The 17,198-nt window shown below is 50.9% G+C and overlaps 1 protein-coding gene across 13 annotated transcripts in view; it reads left to right on the plus strand.

Moving 5' to 3' along the window:
* The window catches only part of PTPN5 (protein tyrosine phosphatase non-receptor type 5), a 64,086-nt gene that overhangs the window by 15,691 nt on the left and 31,197 nt on the right, over positions 1-17,198 (plus strand). For all 13 annotated transcript variants that reach the window (XM_085011793.1, XM_085011790.1, XM_085011792.1 and 10 more), the window contains one exon: positions 8,797-8,873. In XM_085011793.1, the coding sequence (XP_084867919.1) occupies positions 8,849-8,873 (25 nt within the window). In that variant the 5' untranslated portion in view covers positions 8,797-8,848. The remainder of the gene's footprint in view (positions 1-8,796; positions 8,874-17,198) is intronic.

Here is a 17,198-nt window from a genome sequence, read left to right on the forward strand (position 1 = left end):
GAGGTCACACAAGGTAATGGCCCCGCAGCAGTGACCTCCTTCTGAACCCTCGGGAGTAGAGTCTCCCTCAGGCTCCTTGACAAACTCACCTACCATGTGAGGATCACAGAGGCACCTCACCCTCCTGAGCCTCAGTTTCTTCATCTGTAAAATGGGGGTGCTGCCCCAAAGACCTATGGTGAGGATTTTTTTTTTTTTTGTCTTTTGTCTTTTTAGGGCTGCACCCACAGCCTATGGAGGTTCCCAGGCTAGGGGTCAAATCAGAGCAGTAGCTGCCAGCCTACATCACAGCCACAGCAACATCAGATCCAAGCTGAATCTGCGACCTACACCACAGATCATGGCAATACCAAATTGCCAGATCCTTAACCCACTGAGCAAGGTCAGGGATTGAACCTCTGTCCTCATGGATGCTAGTCAGATTCATTTCCACTGAGTGGTGAGGATTTTTTAAAGGAAATCTACAACGCAGCTGCTCTGGTCTGCTGTTTCGTTCGTGTTCACTCTCTTCCTATTTTCAGAGCATTGTTTTCAACAGAGGCTGAAAGCCAGGAGAGAGGAAAGCTTAGGAATATAGGCATCAAGAGGCAGACCTTTCTTTTCTTTTTTTTCTTTTTTTTTTTTTTTTTTATGTCTTTTTGCCTTTTCTAGGGCCACACCCGCGGTAGATGGAGATTCCCAGGCTAGGAGTCGAATCGGAGCTGTAGCTGCTGGCCTGCATCACAGCCACAGCAACGCGGGGTCCGAGCCGCGTCTGCAACCTACACCGCAGCTCACGGCAATGCCGGATCCTTAACCCACTGAGCGAGGCCAGGGATCGAACCTGCAACCTCATGGTTCCTAGTCAGATTCGTTAACCCCTGTGCTACAACAGGAACTCCAAGAGAGGCAGACCTTTCATCACTAGCTGTGTGGCCTTGGGCAGGTCACCGCACTTCTCTGAAGCTCCATTTTCTCATCTCAAAACTACAGGTAATGATAGTATGTTCCTCCTAGGGCTGTTGTGAGGATTAAGGTCGCCTGAAGTCTCTGGAAAGACGGGGAGGGAGCAGGAAAACCCCAGAACATCACCAAAGAGCACCTCGGGAAACACCCCTGTCCGTACTCCCTTCCCACGGCCCCTTGCCAGATGGAATTTCTTTCTGTTCCTTGAGAGTGCCCTGCTTTCTCTCAACTCCAGGCCCATTCACGTGCCCTCCTTCTGCCTGGAACACCCAGCCACTCCTCCTCCACTCCACAGCTTCCTATGCCCCCTCCGCCTTCAGATCTCATCACAGGTCCCTTCCTGGGAATCTTCCCTGACTCCTCTGCCTCATCAGGGGCCTCACGGCAACACCTTGCATTTTCCCCATCACACGGGCCACCTGTGTTCCATTGCCTTTTGCTTACCTGCATCCCCCTCCAGGTGCCATGAGAGCCTATGGTTCATTGAATCCCCAGGGCCTCACCCCATGGCCTCCACATAACAGGTGTTTAGGAAACATTAGCTGAACACATGGGTGTTCCAGCCCCTGAATCAGACTCCCATGAAAGATGGAAAACTGTTCCTGAGCCCTCCCCACCCCCACCCCTTTGCATCATGGGCTCCTCCAGCACCCTCTGTCTTCCCTTCCCTTGGGTGTCTGCCATGCCCATGCCTGCGTCTCCCGCCAACAGAGCAACATGGAGGAGAAGTCATCATTCATCTGGGCACATCCCAAGCAGAGAACACTCAGACCCTGTGTTTGGGATTCAGAACACTCTGAGTTTGCAGTCTGCTCAGACGTGGGGACAGATGGCTGGACAGTGGACAGCTGGGCAGGGAGGGTAGGCAGCTCGGCAGGATGGAAATAGCAGTGAACTAAGCATTGGGAGTCCTGGGCTCACAGCCTGTCTGTTCCACGAGTTTACTGCATGCATCAGTCTGAGCTCTGTGGTTGCCAGCAACAGAAACTGAGTAACTTAGTCAGGAAAGCTACTTGTTAGAAGGCTTTGGGGGTGTGACACAGAATGACAGGGAACTGACCTCTGGTCTTGGGCCCTCCTTGTGGCAAAGGACAGGCAGAGCACCTGGGGAAGAGAGAGGTCACTCCCAAATGGAAATCTGGGTTTTTAACTCCCTGAAAGCAGTTGTTCAGACACAGTGTGACCTGAGACAAGGCACCTGACCTCCTCTTGCCTCAGTTCCCCCATCTGGATGTTCTAAAGCCATCCTCTCTCCTTTATTCACATCTGCCATGGGCTTTTTACTGAGCAAGCATCCTGCCCTGGCCCCAGATGGTGCCTCCCTCCATCCAGACACCTTGGGACCGATGATGAGGGAGCAAGGTGGGTGCGCATGTGTGGGCTTCCCTGCCTCTGCCGCGGGAGGAGGTCGGGTCCTCTCCCTCTGTGTGCTCTGGGACACACGACTCATTGGCATGAGCTGGGCAGACTGGGTCTCCATGAAGCCAGCATGTCCTCGGCGCCTGTATGCTGAATGTGCTAATGAAAATCTGGATGGCATTATAGGTCTCTTTCTGGATACCTTCTCCAGGTTAGGAAGCCCCTAGCTAGATTCTGCCCTCCCAGAATACCAAAGCCACCAACCCTAAGACCCCGCCACTGCCCTCCATTTGCCTCTTTTTTTTTTTTTTTTTTTCCTTTTTTTTAGGGCCACACCCACAGCATGTGGAAGTTCCAAGGCTAGGGGTCGAATCAGAGCTGCAGCTACTGGCCTAGGCCACAGCCACAGCTACGCGGGATCCACGCCGCATCTGTGACCTGCACCACAGCTCGTGGTATCAAGGTATTCTTTAACCTGCTAAGCGAAGCCAGGGATTGAGCCCATATCCTCATGGATGTGAGTCAGGTTCTTAACCCACAGAGCCACAGCAGGAACTCCCATTTGCCTTTTCTTTTCTTTTTTTCTTTTTTTTTTTTTTTTTTAGTTAATGAATTTTATTACATTTATAGGTATACAACAACCATCACAACCAAATTTTACAGAATTTCCATCCCAAACCCTCAGTGCATCCCCCTACCCCCCAACCTGTCTCATTTGGAAACTGTAAGTTTTTCAAAGTCCGTGAGTCAGTATCTGTTTGCCTTTTCTTAATTAAGGTATAGTTGATTTACAACATTGTGCCAATTTCTGCTATACAGCATAGTTACCCAGTCATATATGTATACATGCACACACACATACACATTTTCTCATACCATCTTCCATCATGTTCTGTCCAAAGAGACTAGATTTAGTTCTCTGTGCTATACAGCAGGACCTCATTGCTTATCCATTCCAAATGTAATAGTTTGCATCTACTAACCCCAAACTCCCTGTCCATCCCACTCCCTCCCTGCTCCCCCTTGGCAACCACAAGCCTATTCTGTATGTCTGAGTCTGTTTCTGTTTGGTAGGCACGTTCATTTGGGCCCTATTTTAGATTGCACACAGAAGTGATATATATGCTATTTGTCTTTCTGACTTATTTCACTTAGCATGAAAATTTCTATTTGCACCCATGTTGCTGCAGATGCCATTATTTCGTTCTTTGTTATGGCTGAGTAGTGTTCCACTGTACATATGTACGACATCGTCTTCATCCAGTCTCCATTTGACTTTGAACACCTGCTTTGATAGGCTTGTATACCTGGGATACAGAGGTGGCTGGTGGCAGGGGATGCTCCCAAGTCACAGATGCCTGGTAGGGGAGGCAGGGGCACAAACAGCTAACTCTAGCAGCGGAAAAAGTCAGAGGCAGAGAGGAGTATGAGCCAGGGCTGTTGGGGAGCCTGGAAATGAGAGAACTCGATTCCTCCCAGGAGATCAGGGGGTGCTTCACGGAAGAGATAGTGTTCAGAATGAGGAAGATTTGGCAGGAGAGGAAAGGAAACTCCAGGCTAAGGTATCAGCACTCACGAAGGCCTAGAAGTGGGAGTGAACAGGTTTGCTTCAGAGAATAAGGATGTCTGCTGGGATCAGGGCTTCGGGAGAGTGATAGAAGCTCCGTGTTGACAGTACAGGGTGTCCGAAGGGTCCTGGGAGCCCCAGACAGGAAGCATGTCTGCCTGGGATTGGATCATGAGGTTCCTGGAGGCTCAGCCTCACACCCGGGAATCCTGGCTTCAGCATCCCAGCTCCTCCTTGCCCCTCACCCCCTGGGAAGAGGACACAGGTTCCAGTACATCCTGGGCAAAGCTGGCATCCACTCCAGGCGCCTCCTGACAGCACGAACCCACTAGGAAGGGAGTTCTTTCCCTTGTGACCCCTCATCCACCCTAGAAACATCCTATAAGAACCGGGTCCTCTCTTCCCCTTGCAGAAGACATCCCCCACCCCCACCCCTCACCACAAGCTGAGCTGAGCTGAGCTCCCCAATGCATACAGCCTATTGAAGCGGGTGTGGGAATGATCGTGTTTGCCTATGTCTCCCCTGGAAGACTGGGAGCTGTGAAGGGAAAGGGCCTGGCGTGTTCATCATCGCCTTCCTAGGAGAGCTGTGGTGCTTCGCTCGCAAGGGGTGCTCAGCAGATGCTTGTTGAATGGGCCAACGGCTTCGGAAAGGCTCTTTCCCCTCCCATATATTCTCCATCAGTGAAGGAAGGACAGCCAGGGTGATCTCCAAATCTATCTCCAGGGTTCTCTGCTCCTAAGCGCAGCAGTGGGGGGCAGGAGAGGGCAGCCCAGCAAGTTTCGGCCTTTTGTCACAGGCCGGTTTTCTGCTCCTGTTGCCCGGCTGATAGACGTGGAGAGGGAGAGAGGAGAAGCCTGCAGTAAATCCACTGCAAGCAGCTATTCTCTTGAAGGGGAGGCAGGAGGGCAATGCCCAGCGACTGGGCTTCTCCATTCAGCCTGAATGGACCTGCTCGTCTCTTTGGAAATCTAATTAACACCCTCCTGCCCGCCACAGCCCAGGCATGCAGGTTTTGGCAAGCTTGCCTAGAGTCCTTTGACTGCGGGGCCGAGAGCAGGCTCTCGCTCCATTTTCCTCCACAGTTGAGAGGTGCTACTCTTTCTGCTTTCCTGATTATGAAATTAGTCATTTTCTAGGAAGCTTATTTATAGAGTCCGCTGCACACATGCAGCGCTGTGCTATTCTGAACACGGCTTGGGGCCTGGGAGGCTTAAGGTGTGAAAGCAGCTGTGAGTCACACATGGGTCCCCTTCCAGAGGTATCCGGATACCTCAGCTCCCTTTCTGCCCCGAGCCAGGGGCCAGGCCTCTGGGACTGCTCTCCAGCTGGGGTGCTCTTTGAGATCAAGAAAACCCTCCAGATCAGGAGGTAGGGGGTAGGTGTTCTTGATCCCAGTCCGAGTGGCCACCCACTCAGTGTATCACCTGGGGCAAGTCAGACCTCTATTCCGCGCCTCCAGTTCCTCCTCTGCTAAATGAGAGGCCTTCCAGACAAGTAATTCTGGACTTGCAGCCATGGGGGAGGGTTCCAGGTGGCATCCCAGAACCACCTTCATAAAGACAACTCAGTTAATGGCCATGTTTGAGGATCCTGATGTTTTTTTGCAAGATGGTCAGGGCAGCAGTCACTTGCTCCACAAGAGTTCGTGTACTGAACATCTGCTGTGAGCCAGGCACCATGTGAGACTTTGAAGATATGATGGTAAATAAGACAGAAATGGTGGCGCCTGCCCTCATGTCCCTTATCATCTAATGGTGATCAAATAATGGCATATGTTAAAATGAGATTTCCCACCTCGTCAAGTGCTGTGAGTAAAAAGTCCTGGGAGGTAGAGCTCAGGTGGGGGCTTTCCAGACAAGCAGAGGAAGCATGTGCAAAGGCACCACAAAAGAAAGAGCTGGTCCTGGTGTAGCTACAGTGCAGAGGTTAAAGGAGAAAAGGACATGAAATAAAGTTGGAGGGATAAACAGGGCTCAGACCATGCAAGACCTAATAAGCCACGTCAAAGGAATTTTGTCTTTGTTCTATGTGTAATAAGATGCTGTTGGGGGAGTTCCCTTCGTAGCTCAGTGGTTAATGAACCCGACTAGGATGCATGAGGATGTGGGTTTGATCCCTGGCCCCGCTCAGTGGGTTAAGGATCTGGGGTGGTTATGAGCTGTGGTGTTGGTCACAGATGCAGCTCAGATCCCGCATTGCTGGCTGTGACATAGGCTGGCAGCTGTAGCTCCGATTGAACCCCAAGCCTGGGAACTTCCATATGCCGCAGGTGCAGCCCTAAAAAGCAGGAAAAAAAAATGCTGTTGACGTATTTTTTTTTTTTAAGGAAAGGTATATAGTAAATATTGCGGGGGGGGGTTGGTTTTGGGGGTTTTTTGTTTTTGGTTTTTTTTTTTTTTTTGGTCTTTTTAGGGCCGCACCCACGGCATATGGAAGTTCCCAGGCCAGGGGTTAAATCAGAGCTGCAGCTGTTGGCCTACACCACAGCCACAGCAACACCGGATCCAGGCCACATCTGCGACCTACACACCACAGCTCACAGCAATGCCAGATCCTTAACCCTCTGAGTGAGGCCAGGGAGCGAATCCACATCCTCATAGATACTTTTTGAGTTTGTTAATTGCCGAGCCATGACAGGAACTCCAATACTGCATTTTGAAAGAGTTGATTCTAGCTCGGGCCTGCCCTATCCAGTTGTGCAGGTTGTAAACTGCACAACCTATGAAGCCATGTGTAGTGGAGCCGCCTAGAGAGTGTTTTGGAGGCCAGCTCGAGGAGATGCCAGAGACCAGTTTTAAAAACTGCCGCAATAATCTAGGCAAGATATGCTGCCCTGAACCAAGATGTAGGTGGTGAAGAGGGAGAAATGGGGGGAGACTTGAGAGGCATTTAAAGGACCTTGAAGATAGCAGTCTTCTCTCTGCAAGAGAGCTGGACCCTGGGATTTGGGGTTCTCAGAGACCCTGCCAGTTGGAGTGGGGGAAAAAACAAAGCAGTGCCAGTTGAGAGCAGAAGTCAGAAGGAAAGTCATCCTTAACGCAGCCTGTCTGCCCTTCCCATATTTCAGATCTGCAGCTGGGCCTGAAGTCGGCCTCAGGACCAGTCTGAGAGGCAGGATTGCAGGAATAGCAGGTGGAGAGGCAGCTGACCGCTCAGACTCCAACTCAAACTTAAAGGCTGTATTCAAGTTTCTTCTGGTTGCCAGGTTCAGGAATCAAATCCTGCTGGCTTAAGCTAAAATGTTGGAATTTATTGGAAGGATCTGGGGCATCTCATGGTCTTGACAAGCATATTGTCCAATCAAGACCCAAGATGGGCAGGAAGTAAGCAGCTCCAAGGCCCCCCGGCGGCAGCTTGTGGACCTACTCGCCAGGGCACTGTGGCTGCCGTGATTCAGCATCAGCATCCACAGGCTCCAGCCCCACCCCCCCACCCCCGCCCAATGCATTTGAAAAGTGCAGGCGAGAGGATCTGATTGGCCCAGCCTGGTTGGTGTGTCCAGCCCCGGATCAGTCACCTACTGCCAGGAGTCACACAGGCAGGGCAGGCAGAGCCGTGGAGCCCACACCTACACAGCAGGCCATTCCCGAAGCAGGGGAAGTCCCATGAGCAGGGAGGTTGCCCTCAGGATCATGGCTGCTCTGCTGACACTTGCCAGGGTCTGGCTAATCTCCAGCAAACTTTTTCCAGCTTACTGGATAATGGAGAAAAGCTAGACCCCAGCATAGTCCTAGAAGGTGCCCAGAGAGCTAGAAAGAAGGTTTTCTGATTGCACAATGAGACAGAACATTTACAACATGCAAATATTATACACAGCAACTTTTTCTAGCTATTTCTGGAAAAGAGTTTCGCGTGCCACCTCTTACTGCCCGAGGCACAGGAAATGTGCCGGGTGTGGGGAGCTGGACACAGACTGTATGTTACCAGATCCCTCTTGCTCACCCATGGTTCAAACCCACAGGCAAGGGGGCAGAATGGCACAGCAGTGAGAGTGGGAGCCTCCAGTCTTAGACCATGATTTTATACCCAGCTTCACCCTCATGAGCTGTGTGACTTGAGGCAGGTTACTTAACTTCTCTGAATTGGTGGAATGATCCCTAATCCATTGGGTCCTGATGAAGACTCAGTGTGATAGAGTTTGTAAAATGGTTTTTTTAGGGCTACACCCACGGCATATGGAGGTTCCCAGGCTAGGGGTCGAATTGAAGCTACAGCTGCCAGCCTACGCCACAGACACAGCAATGTGGGATCTGAGCCACATCTGTGACCTACACCACAGCTCACAGCAACACCGGGTCCTTTAACCCACTGAGCAAGGCCAGGAATCGAACCTGCAACACCATGGTTCCTAGTCAGATTCATTTCCACTGCGCCATGACAGGAACTCCCAAAATGCTTTGCACATAGTAAGCTCTGCTTCTGTGGTGATGATGGGGCTGCTGATTATTCCACCTGGAAGTCACCTGCAGAATTCCCCTCCCACCTCTGCAGCCTGACCCCTCCATAGGGTGGCCTTTTCCTCAGGTCTCCCTGACAGGACAGGGTTCTCCCAGGGCATGCAGCACAAGAAAGGAGGGCTTTTTCTCTTTGTTCGAAGTTTTGTCTTTTTTTTTTTTTTTTTTGGTCTTTTTAGGGCTGCACTTGCAGCATATGGAAGGTCCCAGGCTAGGAGTCGAATTGGAGCTGCAGCTGCTGGCCTATACCATAGCCACAGCCACCCCAGATCCAAGCCGTGTCTGTGACTACACCACAGCTCACGGCAATGCCGGATCCTTAACCTGCTGAGCAAGGGCAAGGATTAAACCTGCATCCTGATGGATACGAGTAGGGGTCGTTACCATTGAGCCACGACGGGAACTCCCACGGTTTTGTCTTGATCCCAGCTCAACAGCCTCATCTTTTGGTTTTTCTTCTGCCACAGGAGTGAGACAGAGAACTACACCGCTGATGACTCCGAGCAAGGGGCCCTGGACATGTGCTGCAGCGAGAGGCTGCCGGGTGAGTCTTCCCAGCAGCCGGGTGTCCCCTGAGCTCTCAGGGAGGAAGAAAGCCCCAGATGGCAGTGGGGCTGGAGAGGAACCTGGGTGGCTCTGAACTGACTCGAGAGGAGTGACTCAGTGGGTCCGTAGGTCTTTGTTTAAATGAGGGTTTGTTTTTCTCATCCTTGATGTCTCTCTGACCTGTTATCATTCGGAGCAGCTCTAAGCTCAGCTGGAGGGAAGAGCAGGCAGCTGAGGGTGTGTGGGGAGGGTGGAGAGAAGGGTAAAGAACTGGGGGCTCCAGGCCTCCCCAGGGACATGATCCCTGGCCGGTGGTGTATCGGGCCGACTTGGCAAAGTAAGCTTAGGAGACAGCCTGACCGTGGCAGGAGCCAGCAGTCAGGTGGACACCATGGAAAAACTCCCTGACAGCCCCGTGGAGAAGCCTGGCTGGGAATGTCAGATAGTGCCGCTTGAGTCCCATTGACCACACTTGTGGGGAGCCTGGTGTCTGAACCACGGGCCATTGCAGTCACCATAGAAACATTCCCCAGGCACTCCTGCCTGTGGGGTGGCAGCACATCCCAGTTGAAGACCAAATACCGTGATAAACCGCTTTGGAAGGAATGAAGGAAGGAGGGGTTTTTTTCCCCCTCCTTATAGCAAATATCCATTGTAAAAAGACTGGAAAATAAAGACAAGTGGGGAAAAAAAAAAGAAAAAGAAAAATCACCATAATCCTATAACACTGCATACATTTACATATCTCTCCTTCCAAACCTTCTTCTTAGGAAAAAACAACAGCTTTTGAATTCTGATGCTAAAGTCGCAGATCTGTACCTTGTCAGAAACCTTATGATTGGCAAGGAACCTCAGAGTGTTGAGTCTTCAGTGATCCTCTTTAAGATAGACATGGTGGATTACTAGGTGTGACTCAAAAGGGATGACTCTAAAATAAGCTGTTGTTGGAGTTCCTGTTGTGGCTCAGTGGTTAACGAACCCCACTAGCATCCATGAGGAAGCTGGTTTGATCCCTGCCCTTGCTCAGTGGTTTAAAGATACAGTGTTGTGGTGAGCTGTGGTGTAGGTCTCAGACATGGCTCAGATCTGGCGTTGCTGTAGCTGTGGTGTGGGCCGGCAGCTACAGCTCCAATTGGATCCCTAACTGGGAGCCTCCATATGCTGTGGGTGTGGCCCTAAAAAAATTAAATAAAATAAAATAAGCTGTTGTTTTATTCACAAGATGAGCCGGTGCCCCCAGCTCCTATCTCAAGCATCCCAGTGCACATCAAGCCCTTTGATGTAATTCACATCTTATCCAGTAGGGGGTGGCATTGCTCAAAACACTTTGGACAGCCTGTTGCGATGGTCCAGGATGGATGCCATGGCACAGGAGTCCTTGTGGGGACCCAAAACAGCTAATTTGAAGAAAAGAAGTCTCCACAGGGAGGCGAGAACTGTCTGCAAATATCTGAAAGGCTGTCTTGGTAAGGGAACAGCATACTTATCTGTATGTGTCTTAGGAAGAAGGCATAAATCCAATACATAGAAATTAAAGTGAGGCCTGTTGGCCCATGAGATGCAGAACTTTCTTTTTGACTCTAAAAGTAGTCCAGTCATGGAACTTTATAATTCAAGAAGAAGAAAAAAATGAGTGTTCCATCACTGGAGGCATTCAAGAGTTGTCTGGATAGACATTGGAGAGGAAATTTCCACAGTGGGTGGGAGGTCGAAATGACATCACAAGTCCCTTTCAAGTATTAAACAGCTCTGTGATTCAGATATGAGTCATAGAATTCAGAGATGATTCTACAACCAGGGATGGCCCCACTGGCTAGAAAAAAGTCCACGGAAAATAGGATGTGATGTATAGGAGTGCAGAGAGTAGCGTGGTGTGGAGGGCAGGGCATGGGGTCTGGCCTCTGAGTCACTTAACCTTGCTGGTCCTCTAGTCCTTTATTTGCAAATGGAAGCAACAACAATAACATTTATCCTCAGAGGTTCCTGTTGTGGCTCAACAGTAATGAGCCCGACTGCTATCCATGAGAATGCGGATTTGATCCCTGGCCTCTCTCAGTGGTTAAGGATCCAGCATTGCCATGAGCTGTGGTGTAGGTCGCAGATGAGGCTCGGATCCTTCGTTGCTGTGGCTGTGGTGTAGACCAGAAGCTGCATCTCTGATTCAACCCCTAGCCTGGGAACCTCCATATGCCATAGGTACAGCCCCAAAAAGCAAAGAAAGAAAGAAAGAACATTTATCCTGACAAGAATTAAACAAATGTAATCACATGAGCATTCATTGACCAAATACTTACTGAGCACCTACTATGTGTCAGGTGCTGTGCTAGGTGCTAGGGATTATTGAGGTGAATAAAACAGACCTAGTTCCTGCCCTGCTCTGAGCTGCTTCTGCAAAATGGGTTGAGGCCACTGCAGAGAGGCCACAGTCATAGCATGATGTGTTTAATTCCAACCGCCCCCCCCTGAATTCCTCCCCCAAAGCCAAGAACCAACCTAGAATGGAAGAGGAGTAGTGGTCAGCTCCACATTGCCTGCCTTGTGCCAGGCACCATGCTAAGTGCTTTCATGCGTCTGCAGGGGGCAGGGACACCAGCAAGGTGTCCAAGAATTCAGCTCATTTCTGACCCCGTCTACTGGGAGAGAGCATCAGATTCCACAGGCAGAGGGTTCCATCCCACCAGACCACCCTCCACTTTGGACATCAGTCACAAGCCCAGGTTGTTACCTATACTCTGACCAACCGGCCATATTTGAGAGATTCTCATAATCCCTCCTCGGGTTCAATGGATGCACTCGATCAGCTCGCAGACCTGAGAAACATTTTGCTTACTAGAGCACCAGTTTCTGGAGTTCCCATCGTGGCACAACGGAAATGAATCCAACTAGGAACCATGAGGTTGCAGGTTCAATCCCCAGCCTTGCTCAGTGGCTTAAGGATCTGGTGTTTCCATGAGATGTGGTGTAGGTCGAAGACATGGCTCGGATCTGGCGTGGCTGTGGCTGTGGTGTAGGCCGACAGCCGTAGCTCCGATTTGACCCCTGACCTGGGAACTTCCATATGCCGCAGGTGTGGCCCTAAAAAGCAAATAAAGGAAAAAATATGAGCACCAGTTTCTTATAAAAGGGTATAAAAGATACAGACCATCCAGATGGAAGAGATGCATAGGACAAGGCAGGGGGAAAGGGCCTGGAACTTCCGTCCCTCCCCTAGCATTGTTCTCCTCACTTCTCCATGTGTTCACCAGCCCGGAAGCTCCCAGGGTCCTGTCCTTTTGGATGTTGCCAGAGGCTTTATTACATAACATGATTGATTAAATTATTGGCCATTGGCAAATGATTCAACACCCAGCTCCTCTCCCTGGAGGTCGGACCTAGGACTGGAAAGTTCCAGTGCTCTAATCACATGGTTGGTTCTCCTGGCAACCAGCCCCCACCTTTGGTGGGATCCAAAAGTCACCTTCCCTGAAGGCTTTTCAGGAACTGAGGACAAGAGACCAAATATTATCCCATTGGTCTCACAGCTCAGGAAATTCCAAATGCTTTGGGAGCTGTGAGGTAGGTGATGAAGACCAAATATATAAGATAAGTATATATGATAAAAACATGTTGTGGTCATCTCAACGACCAATTATATATTTTTTATAAGTCATAATATTGCAATATATATCTCATGCAATTTTCTCTGCTACCCTAGAAAGTCCATATTATTTGCTGCCCCCATCTTTTTTTTTTTTTTTTTTTTTTGGTGCCCACAGCATGTGGAAGCTCCCAACTCCGGATCCTCAACCTGTCTGCTACAAGGGCACTCCTGCTGTCCCCATCGTATAGAAAAGAGGACCAAGGTCCAAGGAGGTTAGACCTTCTGTCTGTGGTCATTTAGCTAGTGTTAGAGGATTTGCTCCAGGCAGCTTCTTTGCAGAGCCCACGCTCCTGGTCACTACCCCGTTCTGCCTCCATTGTCACCATTGAGCGATTGTCATCTTCTGGCACCCTGTGGACTGAGGCAGGAAGAACTAAGGTGTGTCTGTCCCCAGGATGGAGTTAGGAGGAGTTGGGTGATGTCATGGTCCCCATCTGTGTCCTCCCTCTAGGAGAGCCTAACTTGCCAGGGCCCAGCAACTTATGTGCCCCTCGAGATTCCCACAATGCCATCTTGATATGATGTTGGGTTTTGTTGCTGTTGTTGCTGTTGTCTCGCTTTTTAGGGCTGCACCCATGGCATATGGAAGTTCCCAGGCTAGGGGTCAAATTGAAGCTGCAGCCACCAGCCTGCGCCACAGCCACAACGACACAGAATCCAAACTGCATCTGTGATCTACACCACAGCTCAGGGCAACGCCAGATCCTTAACCCACGGAGCGAGGCCAGGGATCAAACCTGCATCCTCATGGCTACTAGGCAGATTTGTTTCCACTGTGCCACAAGGGAAACTCCCTTGATATGATATCGAAATAACTTTTTGTCTGTTTCCTCCATGGGACTGTGAGCTCTCCGAAGGCAACTGCCTCTCTATCCCGTGCTCCGTGTCCAACAGCCATTCACTCATTCCTTCATCCATTTACTGGCGACATCCATTTACTTAACCACCTCCATGTGCTGGACACTCCGTAAGCACTAGAGATTCAACAGCGAACCAACCTGAGAAAGTCACCCACCATCACAGGTACCTAGTTAAGCACAGGCCTCCTGGACCCAGGCTTGGCTCCACCATTTACCATGGGGGTGATGGTAGGCAAGCTACGTAACCTCTCTGTGCCTTCTATTTACAGGCAGGGCAGGAATAACACTATCATGTAGAACTGTCAGCAGATTAAATGAATAAATCGAGTTCAGAACAGTGCCTGGAATGTAGCAAGTAATATAGCTATTCACTATCAAGAGAAAGATAGTAAGTAAGTAAAATATGTAGTATAGCAGATGGTGATAAGTGCTCTGGAGAAAATTAAAGAAGGCAGAAGGGAGGGGAGTTCCCATCCTGGTACAGCAGAAACGAATCTTGACTAGCACCCATGAAGATGCAGGTTCAATCCCTGGCCTCGCTCAGTGGGTTAAGGATCCGGCATTGCCATGAGCTGTGGTGTAGTTTGCAGATGCGGTTTAGATCTGGTGGCACAGGCTAGCAGCTGTAGCTCTGATTCGACCCCTAGCCTGGGAACCTCCATATGATGCTGGTGCGGCCCTAAAAAGACAAAAGAAAGAGAGAGGGAGGGAGGGAGGGACTTGAGGGTGGAGGGCGCTAGCATTGTAAATAAAGCGATCCTGGAACCTGGTCAAGAATAGACTTTCACAATGTCCATCATCCAAACCACTGACCTAAGGTGCAACTTGGGCATAAAAGGAGACGGCGGCGTTATACAGGCCCAGGGGCTTGGGAGCACTGGGCCTTTAGAATGAGCCCACCCAGCACTGCGGAAAAATTGCATAATAATGGTGTAAAAATACAGCCCTCCAGTAAGCTCTCTCCCTCCCAGCTGTCTTCCCCACCGGGCAAGACTGAGGCGAGGCAGAATGAGGACCAGCCCCGCCTGGCTGACTCACCCATTCCCACACGCACTGCCAGGCAGGGGTGACGTGGCCACCACTCGTGGCCATGGTCACCCAGACCCAAGTCAGCACCCAGCAGGTCATCCAGTTCTCCCAGATTGAGATTTCAGGGTAGAAACACCCTCAAGCATCACCAACACCTGCAGGCAGCCCATGGCTGCGCCCCCCACCCCGATGGGCACGCTTTCCCGCACCCCCAGAGGCGTACCGCACAGGCTCTCAGATGCTCATGTTTGCTCTCACTTGTCACCGCCTCAGGCTCACGTACACACGTGCTCATACCCTCATGCAGTCCCCCGGGCACCCCCCCCCCGTCTGTGTCTCACACAGCACAGGGAGGTGCTGGGGGCACAGCGCACACCCAGGATCACTTAGCTCCACTGCCCTGTTGTCCATCCTCTTCCACTAGAGATGGACACGCTGCTTATTCTCTGTTTCCTCCTCAAGTCTCTTTCGTGCAACCACACCCGCTTCTCATGCACACAGAGATGAGCAGGCACGCCCCTCCCCTCCCCTTCCTGGCCCTTTCCCCAGCCCCACGTTGCATGCAGTCCCCAGGTGCCACGGCGGGCATGGATGTGTCCCCGGGTCCATGCATGTGCACGCATAGCTTGTTCCTCTCCCGCGTGCACACGTTCTTCTTCAAGAGCTCACCCTCCTTCCCTTCTCCTGCACACCCCCTTGCTTGCTCACTTCCTTGCTCATTTACTTGCTCACAGTCACCCAAACACATTTATACATTCAAACTCACACTCCCCCCCCCTTCTATGTGTAGGTGTTCACATTTGCAAGAAACCAGGCAACCCTGCTGATGCCGGGGCCTCTGCTCCTGCACAAACAGCACCAGTGCAGGCCTTGCCTGGGACCAGCGGCTTCCTCAGGGGTGCAGAGCAGGGTAAGGAGGTGAATAAGACAACAGTAGGCCCTGGTGGTGGCATGACATCACCATGGCCCACAGCATCTCCAGAGGGCAAGTTCATGGGCAGGTCTGCTCCTAATAATTCCAGGGACCAAGGGCAGACTGCAAAAGGGACCCCCCCCCCCCGTGGTGCACCACCCCCCAGCCAGGGCCTTCGTGTGCATGCATGGGGCACGTCCGTCTGCACAGGCCAGCATAGTCCACTCAACCCTGAGAGTTGACCAGTGGCCACTGCTCAGACCTAAAGATACCCACATGGGAAGGTTATGTCCCCACTCTGATGGGTATACCTGCTTTCCTGCAGGCAGAGGGTTCTGGAGTCCTAGTATCCAGGGCATGGCCTGGAAAGGGAGGCATGAGCACACCTCCTGGGCCCTGTGGACCTCTCACCCCAAGAGGAGTGGCGTGGCCAGAAGACAGGGAGCACAAGGCCCAGGTCCAGGGACCACACTGATCTTGGGAGCAAGGTACTCCCACAGCCCTACAGTGGACAACCCTAATAACCCTAATTGGAGATGCGTTTGTCACGATCATCACTGTATCGAGAGGAACAGTTACTGCCACCCTGCAATTTAAGTGTGTCCTGATTAGCTGGGTCTATGCAAGGTTGTGAGTAGACACTGAAGGCCTGAGTCTCAAAGGTCATTGCCCCTTTGGTAGGAACAGCTGACTTCTCCACCTTGGGTCCCAGTGTCTTGTAAGCTACACCCAGCCCAGCCCCAGGCTCTGTACCATGTGAGGAGGACAAAGTCTAGGTCTCAGCCAGGGACCCCGGCCCATCTTGGGTAGCATTTTATAAAGTAAAGGGGAGGCCTGTGTTGCTGAAATCTTTGCTGTCCTACCCATGCAGTGACTACCCCTGGCCATCAGGGGAGGGTCAGGCCATAGTTTTTACAGCTATCCCAACACGACATGGGTAAAGTCTTCACCAGAAGCCACCAAGGGGCACTTGCAAAGATGGTATGACCCTGTTCTTGATTTGACAGGCTTTTATTGAACATCCCCTCTGTGCTCAGTGCTGTGCCAGGCTCTGGTGATTCAATAAAGAGCAAGACAGACCTGGTCCGTGCCCTCAGAAGGACACGGCCCCATGGAAAGATGCAATAATGATGTCACCTTATCTTGGGGGGTCAGGGAAGGCTTCCTGGAAAAAATGGCTTTTAAACTGTGACCTGGGGAGTTCCCATTGTGGCTCAGCAGTAAGGAACCCGACTAGTATCCATGAGGATGCAGGTTCAATCCCTGGCCTCTCTTAGTGGGTTAAGGATCCAGCATTGCTGAGAGCTGCGGTGTAAATCACAGACATGACTCGTGTCCTGTGTTACTGTGGCTGTGGCGTAGGCGGGCAGCTGTAGCTCCAATTTGACCTGGGAACTTCCATATGCCATGGGTGAGGCCCTAAAAAGCAGTAATAATAATAATAATAATAATGTTAATAATCCTTTGAAATAAATGTCCCACATGGATAAGATACCCAAATTGCCAAAGCCAGTTACATGAAAAAGATTGCATTCAAACTCCAATCCTGTCTGACTCAAAAAATATATATAAAATAAGTAAACTGTGGCCTGAAGGATGACTAGGGTCCCAGTTCATGTCTTGAGGAAACGGCTGTCACAAAGCATCTTCAGGAACAAGTTAACCTCGAAATGGGCTGTATCCCCCACCTGCTAACCCTCGTTCTCACAGAGCCCCCTAATCTGGTGCCTAGTACTGGTTTACACTGGTCTGGAAACAGGTGCAGGAGCCCAGATGGGCAAACGTAGAGGACACAAGCCTGGATATAGTGTTATTACTGAGATGTCATTTGGGCCCATCAGTGCTCAGCAGTTTAGGTGCCATTGACTTTTGTTTCTTTAT

The sequence above is a fragment of the Sus scrofa genome, chromosome 2 (genome assembly GCF_054392235.1).
Source record: "Sus scrofa isolate SSC_HxYL_T2T_F1_AM1 chromosome 2, Sscrofa_HxYL_maternal_Yorkshire_Landrace_v2.0, whole genome shotgun sequence".
NCBI lineage: Eukaryota > Metazoa > Chordata > Mammalia > Artiodactyla > Suidae > Sus > Sus scrofa.